The sequence below is a fragment of the Manihot esculenta genome, chromosome 10 (assembly GCF_001659605.2).
Source record: "Manihot esculenta cultivar AM560-2 chromosome 10, M.esculenta_v8, whole genome shotgun sequence".
Classification (NCBI taxonomy): domain Eukaryota; kingdom Viridiplantae; phylum Streptophyta; class Magnoliopsida; order Malpighiales; family Euphorbiaceae; genus Manihot; species Manihot esculenta.
Genome location: NC_035170.2, coordinates 19318542 through 19338824, shown reverse-complemented (window position 1 = coordinate 19338824; position 20283 = coordinate 19318542). Strand labels below are relative to the sequence as shown.

The 20283-nt window shown below is 41.6% G+C and overlaps 1 protein-coding gene and 1 non-coding gene across 2 annotated transcripts in view; both read right to left on the bottom strand.

Moving 5' to 3' along the window:
• Window positions 1-715: 715 nt before the first annotated feature.
• Window positions 716-20283, bottom strand: part of LOC110624209 (transcription factor bHLH95) — a 68927-nt gene continuing 49359 nt past the window's right edge. The window contains exons 4-7 of the mRNA XM_043960687.1: window positions 2062-2194; window positions 1403-1474; window positions 938-1087; window positions 716-888 (exon numbers count right to left, since the gene is read on the bottom strand). Coding sequence (XP_043816622.1) covers window positions 716-888; window positions 938-1087; window positions 1403-1474; window positions 2062-2194 — 528 coding nt within the window. The remainder of the gene's footprint in view (window positions 889-937; window positions 1088-1402; window positions 1475-2061; window positions 2195-20283) is intronic.
• Window positions 1480-1586, bottom strand: LOC122724966. Its single transcript, XR_006352416.1, has one exon. It is a non-coding gene; the product is annotated as a small nucleolar RNA R71 (small nucleolar RNA).

Below are 20283 nucleotides of genomic sequence, written 5' to 3'. Positions count from 1 at the left end.
TTGCTTAAATTGTTTAAACACGAGTACAATCAGTTGCATAATCTAAACTTGACCACGCGGTTGGCAAGATTAGAATTAGGTTTCTCTAAGTTTTAATGCAGTTAACAGTTGAAAAGTAAAAAACCCCAAGGACGTCCTTAGCAACTTGTCAACTAGTGTTTGATTAGCGAACGTTTCCTAGTCAAACTAGAACTAAGGAGGAATTTGGATTGTGAAAAGCGTCTTCCACATCCTTAACCAATGTATTGAAATGAATAGGACTATTAAAGAATCAATAATCAATTCTAAACAACTGAAATAGATTCATACTTCAACTAGAGCTTTTCTCCCATTAATTTACTCATCTTTTCAAATTATTGCTTTCTCTTACTACTTAGTTTTAATTTTAGTTCTCTATCATCAAAACAAACCCCCCTCTTTTTATTTAGTTTTGTTATTTACTTGTCCAAGTCATAATTAGGAAGATCTTTAGTGTCAAATCCCTGTGGTTCGACCCTATTGCCACTATCTACAAATTAATTTGTTGATTGATAATAGGTTTATTTTTGACAGCTTCGACAACTGCTATAAAAAATTGGCGTCGTTGCTGGGGATTTGATTTAAACTAACGAATTTTCCTTTTATGACCAGGGCTGACCGTAAAGAAGCTCTTTTTTTACGATCCAGAAATTGAACGTATTGCCAAGAGCTTGAGAAAGCAAGCAAACTTGAGGAATCAAGCCTCCAAACCATCTTCATCAGCAATAACAACAAATCTGGTGACTGCCATACAATCTACTGCACAGATTACTGAGGAACTTGCTGCTACACCTGCTGAATAAGTTGATGAACCAATTGCTGAAACTGCTGTACATGCTGCACTTGTTGAATCTGTTGCTGTACAAGTTGCTGCACTCAAAACCAGCCCTTAAAACTGCACTAGAATTAGCCCAAAAACCATAAATTTTTGCTAACAAAATCCCAGAACCAGCCCCTAAAACAGTAGCTGAACCAGCTGCTATAAAGATAGTCACAACAACACCTGAAGAGGCAGAAAATGCAGCAGCTACTGCTCTTGAACCAGCTGCTGTCTTTGCTGAATTTGAAGCTAAAAATGTTGAGGCAAGAGCTCCAATGGCACAAGAAAGAACTCTTCGTGAACTAGCAACACCCTTGGATGATCAAGCACTATGGTGCATCACTTAGCCACCTTTGGCAGCCCCTTTTGAGCTCAAAATCGGATTAATTCATCTCCTTCCAAAATTCAGAGGTCTGAAAAATGAAGATCCACACAAGTACCTTAAAGAAATTCACATTGTGTGCTCAGCAATGAGGCCTCAAGGTATTTCTGAAGAGCATGTTAAATTAAGAGCTTTTTCCTTTTCTCTTGATGATTTTGCCAAAGAATGGTTATTCTATTTACCACCCGGATCCATCACTTCATGGGCTGGGATGGTGAGAGCATTCTTGAGCAAATACTTCCCAACCTCAAAAGCTATTGGCATCAAAAGAGAGATTAGTTGCATCAAACAAAAGGATTATGAAGAGCTATATGAATATTGGGAAAGATTCAATTGATTGTGCACAAGCTGCCCTCAACATGACATCTTTCATAAGTCCCTAATTGAATACTTTTATGGAGGTTTGTTACCTTTAGAAAGGAGGTTGATTGATGCAGCGTGTGGAGGATCAATTGAAGACAAATCACCTCAAGAAATAAGGAATTTAATTTCCTCCATGGCAGCAGCCTCTCAGCAGTTTGGAGACCAAGAACAGCCACCAAGAACGGTGAATGAGGTGAGTACATCCACTTTAGCATCCCAAATTTCTAATCTCACTAATACTGTCCGTAGCCTTGTTGTGGGTCAAGCCCAACAAGTCCAGCAGATTCAGCAGCCCAAGCCATGTGGAATATGTGCAAATATTAACCACCCAACTGATCTATGTCCTTCCCTTCAAGAAGAGGACCGGCAAGTCAATGCTGTTGGAGGTTGCAATGGGCAAAGGAGGTATGATCCCTATTTTAACACCTACAACCCAGGTTGGAGGGACCATCCAAACTTCAGTTATGCAAGGGCCAACCAATATCTAAGTTATCAGCAAAGAAACCAAGCCCATACAGCACCTCAAAAGTCCAACACACCTCTTGAAGAGATCGTGAAATCCTTAGCAAATTCGGTGCAAAACCTTGAGCAGCAAATGAGTCAAATGGCCACTTCAATGAGTAAGTTTAAATCACAAGGAAAGCTACCCTCCTAAACTGAAATCAATCCAAGGCAGAATGTTAATGCCATTACACTAAGGAGTGGGAAAGAGCTTCAAGACAGCAAGGGTGAGCAGCGATCTGCCCAAATACAGAAACAGGTTGCTGAGGAGAAACTGCTGGAAAGTGATCAGGGGCATTGATTTGCCCAAATCGCAAACCCAATCAATGGACAGATAGGTCAGCCAGGCAAAATCGATTTGTCCAAATCACCAGAAAGGGCAGAAATCGATTTGCCCAAATCAACAGACCATGCAGAATCTAATCAGAGGCAGAAAATAGTACAGCAACCAGCAGAAAAGTTCAAGGTACCACCTCCCTTTCCAAAAAGGTTTGCAAAATCTCAAAAGGAAAAAGAAAAAAAAGAAATACTTGAAACCTTTTGCAAGGTGGAGATCAATATACCTTTCCTTGATGCTGTCAAACAAATACCAAGGGACACAAGCCAGGAGGATGAGGAGAACAAGAAAATTTTGAAAGAAATAGAAATAGAAGAGACAACATGTTGCACAGACTGGTCCAGAGGCGATTTGCCCAAATCACTTGTACAGGCAGAATTCAATTTGCCCAAATTAGCAGCGCAGACAGATTTTGATTTGCCCAAATCATTAGTGCAAGCAGAATTTGATTTGCCCAAATTCAGTACCAGATTGCAGCCACCTTTTATGGAGAAATATGAATTGAAGTTCAAAGTGTTGCCCAATCACCTCAAAAATTCAAAAATAAGGGCTAGAGGCACACCTCACTTGAAAGAGGAGAAGCTAATCATATTATTTCATGAGTATATGAAAGAAATAGGATGGGTTATAACCAAAATGAAAGGCGTACTACACTTCTTACTTAATTCTGTTGGGACCCTTTTCCCTCCCCCCATTACTTAAGCCTTGATCAAGTCAGAAAAGTTCAGCCCATGACTTTAAACTAAGGTGCTACTGGGAGGCAACCCAGCAGAGGCGATTTACGCAAATCGATGGGAAAATCAGCAGAACTTAACTACAGCAGAGGTGATTTGGCCAAGTGATTTGCCCAAATCACTATTCAAATCAGCAGAACCTCCAACAATTGATCAATCTGCAGAATCTTGCCTTGACAGAATGTAGGCCCGAATCATACACATGGAAAGCATGCTGCAGCTACTGGTTCAACACTTCATACCTACAGACCACTACCACACCTGATTTGGCCACTAATTTGGCCAAATCACCACCCCAGGGAGTCCCTTTCTCTCTTATTTTTCTCTTTATATGTTTTGCATTGAGGGCAATGCTTAGACTAGGTGTGGGGGTACTGGGGAAGATTTTTGCACCATCTTTTACCATCTTTTTGCCTCTTTTTGCATTTTTCTTACCCCTTTTACACACACCAAAATTTTTTCACACATATTTTTGCACTCATATTCACTTTTGCACACACACATAGATTTCATGCACACAGATTTTGTTTTAGCCTTTGCTCTACTCAGCATAGATGACAAAGTTAAAAGAGCCTCCTATCTCATGACCCAATTAAAATTTTCAACCCTTTAAGCCTAAATTGAATCAATTACAGTGTGTTACCTTCTCTTAGAAAGTTTTTCTCTCAAATTGAATCTTTACACTTGCTATGGTCAAGGGAAAAATATATACATGCAATAAAAAGTTAGTGTAACTCTCTATGAGCTGATTTGCCGAAACTGTTATGAAAAAAAAAAAAACCTCAGCAAAATCAAAAAGCACAAAACATAACCTGTTTCGATGGTCAAAGACTATGAATAGAGCTAGTAGCCACTTGAACAAGTGACCAACTGAGTAACCGAGGGTGGGTATCACCAATATGCACCTTCGCGTAAAAAGGTTAAGTGACTTTTTCAGGCAAGAATAAAAAGTGCTGCTGAATAAAAATGCTTTAAAGGGGGCAAGTCACTCTTAGGAGTTACATTAAGCCTAAAATGAAAGAATAAAGCATGATCAAATAAAAAAACTTTTGGCCATGGTGGGTAAAAGGAAACAAGGAAAGAGAGGACAACCTTAGTGCATGTACGCTACACTGTAGTGCTTCAATTTGGGAGTCTAGGGGGGGCTGATTAAGTGGTACTTAGGCTCAAAAGAAAAAGATGTTTGATTGACTAAGTTATTTGTTGCTTGAGGACAAGCAAAAGGCTAGGTGTGGGGGTATTTGATCAAACATAATTTAGCCACATTTTTATTATCTTTATTACTGTTTAATTACACATTTTTCAGCTTAATTTATGGTTTTTATCATGTTTTTGCAGAAAAGGAAGAAAATGGAAAGTTGGAGAAAAAGTGCAGAAAAAGCTGGAAAAATGATTGGGTCGAAGTGATTTGGCCAAATCACTCATAGGGAGCTAAAGTAGAAAACTGGGACTGACTTGCGCGAGCGATTGGGGCAAGTGATTTGGGCAAATCAATTGCCCAAATCAAACTGAAGCAGAGGCGGATAGCAGCGCGGGGAAGAGGCAAATTTCAAATTTCTAAAGCATTGAAGTCCTACCCTACTTCAAACACTTCAAGATCAATCCTAGGACATCTCCAAGAGTCACTCCCAAGAAAGACTTTCTCAAGAAGAAGAATTCATTCATAATTAAATATAAAAGCAAAGAAGGAATAAAAGACTATAAAAGACCAAGTCAAATTAGGATTCCAAATTCTAATTGGACTAGGACTATTCACCTATAAAAGAAGACAGCCCCAAACCAGCAAGGCATCATCAGATTTTCTGCAAAATATCATCGGCAACACTGTAGAATTTCAGCAGCCTCTCTTCTTCTACTTTTCTTCTTTTCTTTTTGTGATTTTGTCCACCATGAGTGGCTAAAACAATTCTTTTTCTAGTTGAAGTTGGAAATTTTTAGTTTTGTGATGAATTGGGAGATTTAAAACTCCATTATTAAACTCTTATTTATTTTCAATATTTATGCAACTTGGTCTTTCTATTATTATTGCTTTACTTTTAGAATCAATTAAGGCATGTTGCTTTTAATTGCATGAGTGATAAATTGTTTGAATGATTTAGGTCCATAATTGCTTAGATTATTTAAACACGAGTACAATCAGTTGCATAATCTAAACTTGACCACGCGGTTGGCAAGATTAGAATTAGGTTTCTCTAAGTCTTAATGCAGTTAACAGTTGAAAAGTAAAAGACCCCAAGGACGTTCCTTGGCAACTTATCAACTAGTGTTTGATTAGCGAACGTTTTCTAGTTAAACTAGAACTAAAGAGGAATTTGGATTTCAAGAAGCGTCTTCCACATCCTAAACTAATTTATTGAAATAAATAGGAGTATTAAGCATCTAGTGTTGTTTCCTATCTTTTCTTGTTAGGTCTTTCCTTGTTTTTCTTATTATTTGAATCATACAAGTTTGGCTTATTGAGTCTTTATTTTGAAGTGCACTTTTGAGATACCAAGTGAGTGCTTGAAAGTTAATGCAGTTAACAGTTGAAAAGTAAAAGACCCCAAGGACGTTCCTTGGCAACTTATCAACTAGTGTTTGATTAGCGAACGTTTTCTAGTCAAACTAGAACTAAAGAGGAATTTGGATTTCAAGAAGCGTCTTCCACATCCTAAACTAATTTATTGAAATAAATAGGAGTATTAAGCATCTAGTGTTGTTTCCTATCTTTTCTTGTTAGGTCTTTCCTTGTTTTTCTTATTATTTGAATCATACAAGTTTGGCTTATTGAGTCTTTATTTTGAAGTGCACTTTTGAGATACCAAGTGAGTGCTTGAAAGTTAAACACGTGAGTTGAGAGAATTGTGAATTTTTCTATAATGTCCGGGCATAATACTGGTGATACTTCTGACCCTACATTTGATCTTAAAGATATGCATAAAGCTTTCATGAATAGTTTTCATAAGCTAAATTTGAGAATGGATAACGTTGAGGACAACCTTAGATCTTCAAAGGGCAAGTCCAATCAGGGGGATGATGATACACACGATCCATCCTATGAAGAGGAAAATGCAGCACAATCAGCCCCTTTCCGAGCCAGAAGGTTCAATGATCGTGTACCCTATGTAGATAACAATATGAACTCCATAAAGATGAAGATTACAAGCTTCAATGGTAAGGCTGATGTTGATGCCTATTTAGAGTGGGAGCATAAAGTGGAGATGGTTTTTAACTGTCAAAGCTATTCCGACGATAAAAAGGTAAAACTTGCTGCCCTTGAGTTTTCAGATTATGCACCAATATGGTGGAATGAGCTTGTGAAATCTAGGAGAAGGAATGGAGAGTTACCCATTGTTAGTTGAGAAGAGATGAAGCGAATCATGAGGAAGAAATATGTGGCTACTTATTACCATAGAGATCTCCATCATCAGTTGCAAAGACAAACCCAGGGATCAAACTCTATTGATGAGTATCATAAGGAGATGGAGTTGCTCTTGATCAAAGCAAACATAGTGGAGGGATGGTAAAAATGAATCAGCCCCTAAATCTAATAGGACTAGAGATATTCAGTGCTTTAAATGTAAAGGGCGTGGGCATTATGCCAATGAGTGTGTTAATAAATGTGCCATGATAGTGGGGGGAGATGAGATAGTCTCCGAAACTGATTATGATTCTGATGAAATACCACATTTAGAAGATTATTCTGATATAGAAATAGAAGAGTATCCTGTTCAGGGAGAGTCCTTAGTGATATTGCGTACTTTAAATATTTCTATTAAAGAAGAGGGACTTGAACAACGTGAAAACATCTTTCACACTCGTTGTTTGATAGGTGGTAAAGTCTGTTGCATGATAATAGATTCGGGTAGTCAAGTTAATTGTGCTAGTATTATTTTAATTGATAAGTTAGGACTAAAAACTATTAAACACTCTAATCCTTACAGACTTCAGTGGTTGAATGATAGTGGCGAGGCAAAGGTAACCAAGCAATGTAAAGTGTCATTTTCTATTGGCAAGTATGTAGATGATGTTACTTGTGATATTGTACCCATACAGGCGGGACATATTTTGTTGGGTAGACCATGACAATTTGATAGGCATGTCATTCATGATGGGTACAGTAATAGGTTTTCTTTTACGTTCCTTGGTGTGAAACATATACTTATACCATTATCTTCTAAAGATGTATATGCAGATCAAGTGAAATTACAACAATCTGCTAAATTGGGTAAGGGAGGTGAGACAAGTAAAAAGAATGAGGGAAAAGAGGCCAGTAGTAAAAGGAAGGTTTCAAATGGCCCAAAGGAGAGTGACAGCATAGGAAAGGATAAAAATGAGAGACGTGCAGGAGAGAAAACGTTAGTGAGTATGGAAGTAAAAGGAGAGCTAAGTGAGAAGAGTGAAGAATTCAACAAGTCTTTCGTTTATGGTAAAGAGAGAGAGTTGAAGAAAGCATACTTAGGGAATAGAGTTTTGATTATGTTGCGTTTTAGTTCCAATTTTATGATTGAGACTAACCCTACTGATGAATTGCCTAGTTCTTTTTCTAAGTTATTGCAGGATTTTGCGGATGTATTTCCTGAGGAGGTGCCATCTGGGTTGCCACCCATTAGGGGAATGAAATATCAAATCGATTTTATTCCTAGAGCTTAGATTCCAAACTGTCCAGCTTACCAGAGTAATCTTGAGGAGATGAAGGAATTGCAAAAGCTGCCTAATGAGTTTGTGATTCATACTGACCATCAGTCTCTCAAACACTTGAAGGGACAAGGAAAGTTGAACAAGCGGCATGGTAAGTGGATTGAGTATCTCGAAATCTTGCCTTATGTGATTAAATACAAGCAAGGTAAAGAGAATGTGGTTGCTGATGCATTATCTAGACATTATGCTTTGACTTCTATGCTTAGTTCTAAGTTGTTAGGGTTTGAGCATTTGAAAGATATGTATGAGAAAGATACTGATTTTTCTGATGTATTTAAGGCATGTGAACATAGGGCGTTTAACAAGTTTTATTTGCATGATGAGTTTCTTTTTAGGGGGAAACAAATATGCATACCCAATTGTTCAGTGCGTGAGTTGCTTGTTAGAGAATCACATTCATGAGGGTTAATGAGACATTTTGGTGTGCAAAAGACTTTAGACATATTGAACACTTTTATTGGCCTAATATATAAAAATATGTAGAGAAAATTTGTGCTCAATGTTTTGCATGTAAATAGGCTAAATCTAAGTCCTTACCGTATGAGTTGTATACTCCTTTGCATATACCTACTGAAACTTGGACTGATATATCTATGGATTCTGTGATAGGTTTACCTAGGACAAAAAGAGGTAGAGATTCAGTGTTTGTTGTTGTAGATTGCTTTAGTAAGATGTCACATTTTATTCCATGTCATAAAACTGATGATGCAACGAGCATAGCTAATTTATTTTTCAGGAAAGTAGTCCGTTTACATGGTATACCTAGGACTATTGTTTCTAATAGAGATTCTAAGTTCCTTAGTCATTTCTGGCGTATTTTGTGGGGAAAATTGGATACTAAACTCTTATTTTCTACTACTTGTCATCCACAAAAAGATGGCCAAACTGAAGTTGTTAATAGGACTTTAGGAACTATGCTTCGTGCTATTGTGGGCAGGAACTTGAAAACTTGAGAAGAATGTTTTCCATACGTTGAATTTGCTTATAATCGTGTTGTCCATTCTTCTACTGGTTATTCACCTTTTGAGATTTTGTATGGTTTTAATCCATTAACTGTATTAGATTTAATGCCTTTACCTTTGAACAAGTTGTCTAATTTAGATAGAAAAGCGAAGGCTGAAATGGTTAAATTAATACACATGAAAGCCCGTGAGCATATTGAGAAGCGTAACAGGATGTATGAGAAACATGCCAATAAAGGTTATAAGAAAGTTGTATTCAGATTAGGTGACTGAGTTTGGATCCATATGCGAAAAGAGAGGTTTTCGAATCAAAGGAAATCAAAACTCGATGCACGAGGGGATGGACCCTATCAAGTGTTGTAATGGATCAATGACAACGCATACATAATTGATCTGCCAGGTGAGTTTGGTGTAAGTGCTACCTTTAATGTTTCTGATTTGTCTCCTTTTGATTTTGATACAGATTTGAGGACGAATCCTTTTCAAGAGGGAGGGGATGATGTAAGCACAACCAACAACACAAAAAATAATGAGCTAGCATTACCTTAAGGACCAATTACAAGGTTGAGATCCAAGAGGTTGAAGGAAGCACTTCAAGGATTCATGAAAGGATATGTTGAAACTTTGCAAGTTTATTTTGATGTTGAAGAACAATCTGGCCATTCCAAGTCAAATAGGTCGAATGTCCTTATTGACGATTCAAAATTTTGTATTTGCATTAACAGATTCCCCATCACTAATTCAGTAGTGGGTAGTTATTTAGCAGTTGATAGTTAACCAGTAGTGGGTAGTTATCCAGTAGTGGATAGTGGCATAGGTTATGGATCCATGCATAGTAGTGGGAAATGGCAAAAATCATGGGTCTTTATTTAGGTTATATAAAGCATCTCTTTTTTCATATTGTACACAAATTATCAATTATTCAATACAATTACTTTACGCGATTCTTCTTTAAGAGCTTAAGAGAGATCTTGGTACTTGACATTGCATCACGAATAAGGTTTGATACTGACATGTATGATTCTTATTCTTGCTGCTCTTAAAATCAATCAGTTATATGTGTTCCTAATTGCATGTTAATTAAAGGTGCTTTAGATTGGGGAATTATTTTTCTGAACTATGTTATTTTTACTAGGGTATATGTCGTTTTAGTCTCTAATAGGCTGGGGTTCCGCATCTGTAATACCCGGCTAGACCCCGGCACCGGAATTCCTACCTCCGGCGGAATCTACATTGGAATCAAGAATTTCTCGGATGTCGGAAGCCTTCTAAAAGGGTAAAATAAAGGTTTTCTAAAATGTTTTTACATGTTTTTATGGTTTGATCAAGAAAGAAAATTGAGTTTTGAAAGAAAAGAAAGTTTTGAAGGGAAATGCTAGGTTCGGCCGCCGAAGGTGGCTCCCTTTTGTTACCGCCGAACCCCAAGTTTGGCCGCCAAACATGGTAGGATTGTGGAAGCACCTTTGGCCTCCGAAGGTGGTCTGGCCAGCCACCTATAAAAGGCCCTATGTCCGAAAATGGGCGAGTTTTCTCTCTCCATTTTCGGACAAAGGTGAGTTCTTGACCCTCCATGGTTGATTTTATGTTTTCCTTCAAATCTCCCAGAGTTTTTATGAGTTTTGCCATGTTTTGAAGATTTTAAGCTAAGATCAAGGTTTTAGAAGCTTGGAGACCTCCAGAGTTCGTTTTCTCCACATCTCCAAGTTTTGGATCACATCTCCTCTCGATCTTCAAGAGGTAAGTGTAGATCCTCCTCTTCTTTCATGTTTTAAGTAAGTTTTGAGGGGTTTTAAGGGTATATGATGCATGTTTTAGAGTAGATCTAAAGTGTTAGGGTTTATGTACCCTTTATGATAAATGCATGCTTAATGTGATGTTTGTTAGGGTATAGGCTAATTTTAAGCCCCTAAATGCTTGAATATGTGTTTATGCATGCTTTTGTGTGAGTTGGTATGAGTTGAAAGGCTTTGGGGTGGCTGGATGTGCATGTGAGGCTCGGGTTCTGCCTTTTGGGAGAGCCCAAGTTCAGTCGCCGAACCTGCCTGGAGGCAGCTTTAGGCCGCCTAAACTCGCCCCCGAAATTTTGGACTTTCGGCTCTGGAGGAGAGTTTCGGCCGCCGAACCTGCCCCCGAAAGTGGGTGACTTTCGGCTCTGGAAGGACTTTCGGCCGCCGAACCCTGCCCCCGAAAGTGCCTGACTTTTGGCTTTGGAGGGACTTTCGGTCGCCGAACCTGCCGCCGAAAGTGCCCTGTTCAGCCTTCCTTTGCATGTTTTCTATGATTGTTTTGTGATGTTTTAGGGGGTTTTTTGGGAGATGTTTAGAGTTAGTTAGAGTATGTTTGGTCCCTCATTTGAGTCCACCTGTGTAGGATCGGACCTGAGAGACCGAGAAGCTCAGCAGTGAGCTAGCTGCTACAGAGTCAGTAAAGCGTCAGCCAGAGGTGAGTAGAACACAACTCTTTTATTTTAAAGCAAATAAACTTTTAAGCATGTTCATGCATCATGATTACCATGTTTATAGGTTGTTGCATTAGAATCCACGAATATGACGTATTCAGTAGCTCTAGCCATGACATAGAGCAGTGGCAGAGGGAGAGGGAGAGGGATGGTGTAATACCCGGCTAGACTCCGGTATCGGAATTCCTACCTTCCGGTGGAATCTCGGATGTCGGAACCCTCTAGAAGGGTAAAATCATGTTTTTATAAAATGTTTTCATGTATTTTATGGTTTTTATTAAGAAAGAAATTGAGTAAAAGTTTTATAGAAAAGAAAGAAAGAGAATGAAGGAAGGGCCCAGGTTCGGCCGCCGAACATGGGATGCATGCGGAGGCACGTTAGGCCCCCGAAAGTGGCCTGGCCAGCCACCTATAAAGGGGTGCCCTGTCTGAAATGGGCGAGTTTTCTCTCCCCATTTTTGGCCAAGGTGAGTCTCCGTCCTCCCTTGTCGCCCTTGTGTTCTTCCTTCAAGTCTCTCATGTTTTTACAAGTTATTTAACTTGGTTTTGAAGATTTTTGGAGCTAAGATCAAGATTTGAAGCTTGGAGACCCCGGAGCTTTCTTGCTCCATTTCTCCAAGTTTAGGTCACCTCCCCTCTCGATCTTCAAGAGTTAAGGGTAGATCTTTAGCTTATCCTATGTTTTAAACAAGTTTTATGAAGGGTTATGGGGTAGAAATGCATGTTTAGGTTGGTTGTTTATTGTTAGGGTTAATGTTGAGTTCATGGATAATGTATGTTGTATGTGTATATGCTTTGTGTTGTTGTTGGGGTTTAGGATAGTTTGAGACCCCTATATGCTTATGAATGTGTTTATGCATGTTTGTGAGTATTGTGCTTGAGTTTGGAGGGTTTGGGAGGCAAAATGTGCATAAGGGCTGAGTTTTATGTAATACCCGGCTAGACTCCGGTATCGAAATTCCTACCGTCCGGTGGAATCTCGGGTGTCGGAAACCTCTAGAAGGGTAAAATCATGTTTTTATAAAATGTTTATATGTATTTTATGATTTTAAGTAAGAAAGAAATTGAGTTTTGAATGAAAATTGTAATACCCGGCTAGACTCCGGTATCGGAATTCCTACCGTTAGGTGGAATCTCGGATGTCGGAGACCTCTAGAAGGGTAAAACCATATTTTCATAAAATGTTTTAATGTGTTTTATGTTTTAAACATGAAAGAAAATGAGTTTTTGCATGAAAATAACCTTGGAGGAAAACCCAGGTTCGGCCGCCGAACATGCAGGCATTTCGGGTGTGCCTTAGGCCCCCGAAGGCATAAGTGAGGGAAGTCCAGGTTCGGCCGCCGAACATGGCATGCATGTGGAGGTACGTTCGGCCCCCGAACGTGGCCTGGCCAGCCACTATAAAAGGGTCCCTTAGCCGAAAATGGGCGAGTTTTTCTCCCCATTGTCGGCCAAGGTGAGCTCTCCGCCGTCCCTCACCAATCTTTGAGTTCTTCCTTCAAATCTTTCACGATTTTCACAAGTTCTCATCTTGTTTTGAAGATTTTCAAGTTTTGAGCAAGTTTGGAGCTTGGAGACCCAAGGAAGTCGAAAATCTCCCATCTCCAAGATTAGGTCGTCTCTCTCTCAATCTTCAAGAGGTAAGAGCCGATCTTAAGCTCATTGCATGTTTTAAGTCAGTTTTATGAAGATCTATGGGGTAGAATGCATGTTTAGCTCATAGTTAGGTTTTTGAGTTATGTTGTGTTTTTTATCAATGTGGCTTGCCAATGCATGTTTGATGTGTTGTAGATGGGGTTTTAGATAGTTTGAAGCCCCTAGGAGCTTGTATGCTTGTGTATGTGTGTTGTAGAATAGGTTTATGCATGTTTGGGAAGTTTTGGAGGCGTATATGCATAAAAGAGCTGAGTTTCTGCCATTCTGGGAGAAACCAGGTTCGGCAGCCGAAGGAACTTTCGGCCGCCGAACATGCTTGTGGAAGCAGCCTTCGGCTGCCGAAGCTTGCCCCCGAAAGGAGACTTTCGTCTCTGTCTGGGAGTTTCGACCGCCGAAAGTGCCGCCGAACATGCATGAGTTTCGCCTCTGTCTGGGAGTTTCGGCTGCCGAAGGTGCCGCCGAACCTGCCTGACTTTCGGCTCTGGAGGGACTTTCGGCCGCCGAACCTGCCGCCGAAAGTGCCCTGTCCAGCCCTCTTTTGCATGATTTTCTTTGATTATTTCATGATGTTCTAGGGGTTTTTGGGTGATGTTTTTAGAGTTATGTTATAGTATGTTGGTCCCTCATTTGAGTCCACCTGTGTAGGTTCGGACCCGAGCAACCGAGGACCCCAGCAGTGAGTTCAGCTGCTTCTGAGTCAGTAGAGCTTCAGCCAGAGGTGAGTGGAATAACTCTTATGCTTTTAAATAAATAAACCAGTTTTAGCATGATTCACGCATCATGAATGCCATGAGATATAATAGGGTGCTTGCATTAGAACTCACGAATATGTTGCATTGCATAATATGTTGATGATGCGGATGAATGTTGAATGATCCTTTAGTCCTCTTATGTTATGATATGATGATGATACGGTACGGAAGACCAGTGAGGCCCATTCTACGCCCCTGGCACCATGTAAGAGAAAGACCAGTGATGCCCATTCTACGCCCCTGGCACAGTTGGAATGTTATGCTATGTTATGATTATGTAATAGAAAGACCAGTGAGGCCCATTCTACGCCCCTGGCACAGTTGGACCATGTAGAGGACTATTGGTGACAAATTCATCCTTGATGTGATTAGCTGTGATGTGATGCATTTCATGTTATCATATGTTTCAAATGTTTTATTATTCTACTCACTGGGCTCTTGTAGCTCACCCCTCTCCCTTAACCCCCAGGCTTGCAGGTACAGGGTAGACCAGGAGGTCAGCAAGAGTAATGAAGTCTTGTGTATGTAATAGCTAGAATGTGGACATGACAAATTGTATAATGATGTAGAGTTGTGAATAGTTATGTAATGTAATGACATTGAGGATTAGAGATTGTGCTTGACCCTATGTGTATGGTATCCCTTTTAATGCATGATCTTAGATGTTTTGTAATGCTTATGTAAACCAACTCAACACATGTTATGCCACCCATTGGGGGCATTGATGAGGTCCCACAGAGGGGCCAATGTTTATGATTATGTTTATGTTCAGTGCATGCACAGGTTGAGTTGGTGAATGAGAAAATGAATGAAAGGAAAGTTTTAATTTTTATGTATGTTGTTGATCATGTATGGGATTAATCAGGTTCACAGGATGCATGTTAGGTTTGCTACGGGTCCCGGCGGCCTTAAGCCGACCTGGATCCTAGCGCCGGTAATGGTCCGATTTTCAGGTCATTACAAAAATGACCATCGAGGGAAACCCAGGTTTGGCCGCCGAACATGCATGAGTTTTGGAGGCACCTTAGGCTTCCAAAGATGGCCTGGCCAGCCCCTATAAGAAGTCCCATGGCCGAAAATGGGCGAGTTTCTTCCCCATTTCCAGCCAGAGGTGAGTCCATGCCCTCCCATGGTTGATTTTGATGATTTTCCTCAAATCTTTCAAGTTTTAACAAGTGTTTACTTGGTTTTGAAGAATTGTGAGCTTAGAACAAGTTTTTGGAGCTTCGAGACCCAAGGAGCTAGATCTCTCCCATCTCCGAGTTGGATCGTGTAATACCCGGCTCGAGTCTGGCATCGGAATTCCTGTAGTCCGGTGGAATCTCGGGTGTCGGAACCCTCGAGAAGGGTAATACATATGTTTTCTAAGGTATTTCACTTGTTTTCATGTTTTGAAGTGTGTAAAGCATTGAGTTTTGAAAGAAAAGCAACAAGGGAGAAATGCAAAGGTTCGGCCGCCGAAGGTTACTTTCGGCCGCCGAACATTGCATGGTTGCGGCTTCACGTTCGGCTGCCGAAGGTGGTCTGGCCAGCCACCTATAAAAGGGCCAAGGGTCGGTGGAAGGAGGTTATTTCTCCTCCACTTGCAGCCAGAGGTGAGTTCCAGCCTCTCCTACGTTGACTTTCATGTTTTCCATGATTTTCATCAAATCTTTCAAGAGTTTTAAGAGTTTTGGTGACTTATGAAGGTTTTGAGCAAAAGAAGCAAGTTTTGAAGCTTGGAGCTTTGGAAGAGCTTTTTTTTTCATATCTCCACGTTAGGATCCTTCATCCTCAAGTTTTGTAAGAGGTAAGTGAAGATCCTGAGCTTCTTTGTTGATTTTGAAAGGTTTTATGAAGTTTGTATGGGTAGTTTGCATGTTTAGGTTTAGGTGAGGTTTTTGGTGATTTGTGGTGTTCCAACATGTTTAAGTGTTATGTGCTATGTTTGTTTGGGGTTTTAGGGTAGTTTTAGACCCCTTTGTGCATATATATGTGTATATGCTAGTTGGGAGTAGTTGCTATGCATGTTTGTAGGTTTTTGGGCAAAGTTTGCATGAAACAGAGCAGGGTTCTGTCCTTCGGGCAAAACCAGGTTCGGCCGCCGAAGGAAGGTTCGGCCGCCGAACCCTTTGTGGAGGCAGTTCGGCTGCCAAAGGTTGCCCCCGAAAGCTAGGCTTTCGGTTTAGAAAGGGACTTTCGGCCGCCGAAAGAGGGAGTTCGGCCGCCGAAAGTGTGTGAGTTTCGTCTCTGGACGAGACCTTCGGCCGCCGAAGGTGCTGTAACAGCCCGGAAACCGAACTGCCACCGGCACTAGGATCCAGATCGACTTAAGGTCGCCGGGACCCGTAGTAAGCCTGCTATCCTGTCTGTCTACCTGTAAAATCCCATACATGATCATACATTTGCTGTAAAAACATAAAACTTTTCTTCATTCCACGGCTTAACCTGTGCATGCACTCTCTCTGTGCTCTACCAATCCCTACTAGAGCTCCTCATGGCTCTAGGCGGATCAATCTCATAATGTTAAGCCTGGTTTTGCTCATAAACATACAACAATAAAGAAACATACATAAACTGATCATGTGACTCCAAGGGATTACAAGTCTTATAAATCAAGCACCATTCTATACACTATACATATACATTATCTCTATACATTTACATGTCCATACTAGCTATTACAAGACTCTGAACTCTTCCTGTAACCTGCTGAGTTCTCTCTGACCTCTGAACCTGCACAACTGAAGTTAGGGGAGAGGGATGAGCTACGATAGCCCAGTGAGTAGAATAGGCAAATACAGGTGATAAAACATGCTCTCATGGAATGCAACACAGAATCACATCACCTCGGCCGGACGGATCAAAACTCCCTCTATCTCATCTGGGGTACCTAAGTACCATGTGCCTGGTCCCCGTAGGGCTGTTCCAGGTCTTTCTGTGTGTGCCTGGTCCCCGTAGGGCTGTTCCAGGTCTTTCCTCTGAGGGCTAATGAATCCTCACGAAGTCCGTGCCGTCTCACATAAGCAATGTACAAGGAGCAGTGCCAAGTACAAGGATAAATGCAATGCATCATATTCGTGTTCACTAATGCACTCACCCTATAGCATATGCATGATGCATGAAGCATGATAAAATATCAGTTCTCATATTAAAACATTAAGTTAATTCCACTCACCTGTAGTTCTCTCTGAACTGACTCTGCAGGTTCTGACTCTGGACTCACTGCTGATGTCCCTGATTCCTCTGGTCCGTACCTACACAGGTGGACTCAAATGAGGGACTAAACTCACTCAAGAACATCTCTAAGAAACTCCCCAAAACCCCTCTAAACAAACCTCAACCCATCACATAAAACATGCAAAAGGAAGCTGGACAGGGCACTTTCGGCGGCAGGTTCGGCGGCCGAAACCCCACTCCAGAGACGAAACTCATGCATGTTCGGCGGCACCTTCGGCGGCCGAAGGTCTCGTCCAGAGACGAAACTCACACACTTTCGGCGGCCGAACTCCCTCTTTCGGCGGCCGAAAGTCCCTTTCTAAACTGAAAGCCTAGCTTTCGGGGGCAACCTTTGGCAGCCGAACTGCCTCCACAAAGGGTTCGGCGGCCGAACCTTCCTTCGGCGGCCGAACCTGGTTTTGCCCGAAGGGCAGAACCCTGCTCTGTTTCATGCAAACTTTGCCCAAAAACCTACCAACATGCACATCAACTACTCCCAACTAGCATATACACATATATATGCACAAAGGGGTCTAAAACTACTCTAAAACCCCAAACAAACATAACACACAACACTTAATCATGCTGGAACACCACAAATCACCAAAAACCTCACCTAAACCTAAACATGCATACTACCCATACAAACTTCATAAAACCTTTCAAAATCATCAAAGAAGCTCAGGATCTTCACTTACCTCTTAAAAAACTTGAGGATGAAGGATCCCAACGTGGAGATATGAAGAAAAGCTCTTCCAAAGCTCCAAGCTTCAAAACTTGGTTCTTTTGCTCAAAACCTTCATAAATCACCAAAACTCTTAAAACTCTTGAAAGATTTGATGAAAATCATGGAAAACATGAAAGTCAACGTAGGAGAGGCTGAAACTCACCTCTGGCTGCAAGTGGAGGAGAAATAACCTCCTTCCACCGACCCTTGGCCCTTTTATAGGTGGCTGGCCAGACCACCTTCGGCAGCCGAACGTGAAGCCGCAACCATGCAATGTTCGGCGGCCGAAAGTGACCTTCGGCGGCCGAACCTTTGCATTTCTCCCTTGTTGCTTTTCTTTCAAAATTCAAGTCTTTTAACCCTTCAAAACATGAAAACCAGTGAAAATACCTTAAAAAACATATGTATTACCCTTCTCGAGGGTTCCGACACCCGAGATTCCACCGGACTACAGGAATTCCGATGCCGGACTCGAGCCGGGTATTACAGGTGCCGCCGAACATGCATGAGTTTCGTCTCTGGAGAGGGGTTTCGGCCGCCGAACCTGCCGCCGAAAGTGCCCTGTCCAGCTTTCTTTTGCATGTTTTATGTGTTGGTTTTAGGATCGTTTAGAGGGGTTTTGGGGAGTTTCGTAGAGATGTTCTTGAGTGCGTTGAGTCCCTCATTTGAGTCCACCTGTGTAGGTACGGACCAGAGGAATCAGGGAGGTCAGCAGTGAGTCCAGTGTCAGAACCTGCAGAGTCAGTTCAGAGATAACCAGGTGAGTGGAAATTAACTTAATGTTTTAATATGAGAACTGATATTTTATCATGCTTCATGCATCATGAATATGCTTTAGGGTGAGTGCATTAGTGTACACAAAGATGATGCATTGCATATATCCTTGTACTTGGCATTGCTCCTTGTACATTGCTTATGTGAGACGGCACGGACTTCGTGAGGATTCATTAGCCCTCAGAGGAAAGACCTGGAACAGCCTTACGAGGACCAGGCATAAAGACCTGGAACAGCCCTACGGGGACCAGGCACATGGTACTTAGGTACCCCAGATGAGATAGAGGGAGTTTTGATCCGTCCGGCCGAGGTTATGTGATTATGTGTTGCATTCCATGAGAGCATGTTTTATCACCTGTTATTTGACTATTCTACTCACTGGGCTATCGTAGCTCATCCCTCTCCCCTAACTTCAGTTGTGCAGGTTCAGAGATCAGAGAGAACTCAGCAGGGTACAGGAAGAGTACAGAGTGGTGTAATAGCTAGTGTGGACATGTAAATGTAAAGAGATAGTGTTTATGTATAGTGTATCGAATGGTGCTTGCTTTATAAGACTTGTAATCCCTTTGTGGAGTCACATGATCAGTTTATGTATGTTTCTTTATTGTTGTATGTTTATGAGTAAAACCAGGCTTAACATTATGAGTTTGATCCGCCTAGGGCCATGAGGAGCTCTAGTAGGGATTAGTAGAGCACAGAGAGAGTGCATGCACAGGTTAAGCCTTGGAGAGAAGAAAAGTTTTATGTTTTTACAGCAAATGTATGATCATGTATGGGAGTTCACAGGTCTACAGACAGGATAGCAGGCTTACTACGGGTCCCGGCGACCTTAAGTCGATCTGGATCCTAGTGCCGGTGGCAGTTCGGTTTCCGGGCTGTTACAGATTGGTATCAGAGCCCTAGGTTCATATGGTCGGACCTATAGAGAGAGTTGTGGGCTCATAGAGAGGTTTAACAGGTCAAGCACCATAGGAAAACATGTCCACTAGGATAGGATGTCAGTCCTGTCTATATGCTGATGTGCAATGCCATGAGTTATGCATGTGCATTTGTTTGATGTGTTGCTTATGTTTTATGTGTTTGTTGTTTCCAGCGAGTGAAGATGCGAGGAACTCGTCGATCCGCGAGATTGACTGGAGTCCCACCTGTAAGTGAGGGTACAGCTGCTCGTCCACCTGCCTTGCCAAGGGCAAGATCTCACAGGTCAAGCAGGGAAGGAACGTCACGAGACCCGAGAAGGTCTTCTGACGAGAGCAGGAGAGGAGTAAGCAGAGGGGGAAGGTCAGTAGAAGAAAGAGGTGTGAGGGAAGAGGATCAGAGTAGAGATGCAAGCATGGGTGTAGGAAGGTCAGAAGAAGGTATGGGGGAGTCCCAGGGAGGCATGCAGGCCTCGGGGTTTGGCTATCCACCCTTTCCACAGGGCCCAGAGTATCCGATGGGAGGCACGTCGGATTACTCCAGTTTTGCCCCATATCCACCCTACATGCCCTATATGCCCTATCCTTCCTTTTATCCACCCTCTCACATGTATCCACCCCCACCTGTTCATCCAAGTCCAGTACAACCTGAAGTAAGGGAACCAGTTCCTCCACCACCACCTCCTGAACCAGTAGCCCCTGTTGTGGAAGCACAGCAACCCAGTTCTTCAGGGGGAAGTAAGGTGAAGATGACCGAGTACTTAAAGTTGGATGCTCCGAAATTCAATACAGGAGATGATCCCTTTGAGTATCTCAGTGCAGTCAGAATGATAACAAGTGAGTTGGGAGCAGATGATGGTAGAGCCATTGAGATGGCAGGGTTCACGTTAAAGTGCAAGAAAGCTAGAGAATGGTTTAAGAACTATGTGGACCCGAGACTGGAGAGTATGACATGGGAAGAGTTCGCCAACGAATATGCTGGATGGGCTTTTCCTGACAGTTCC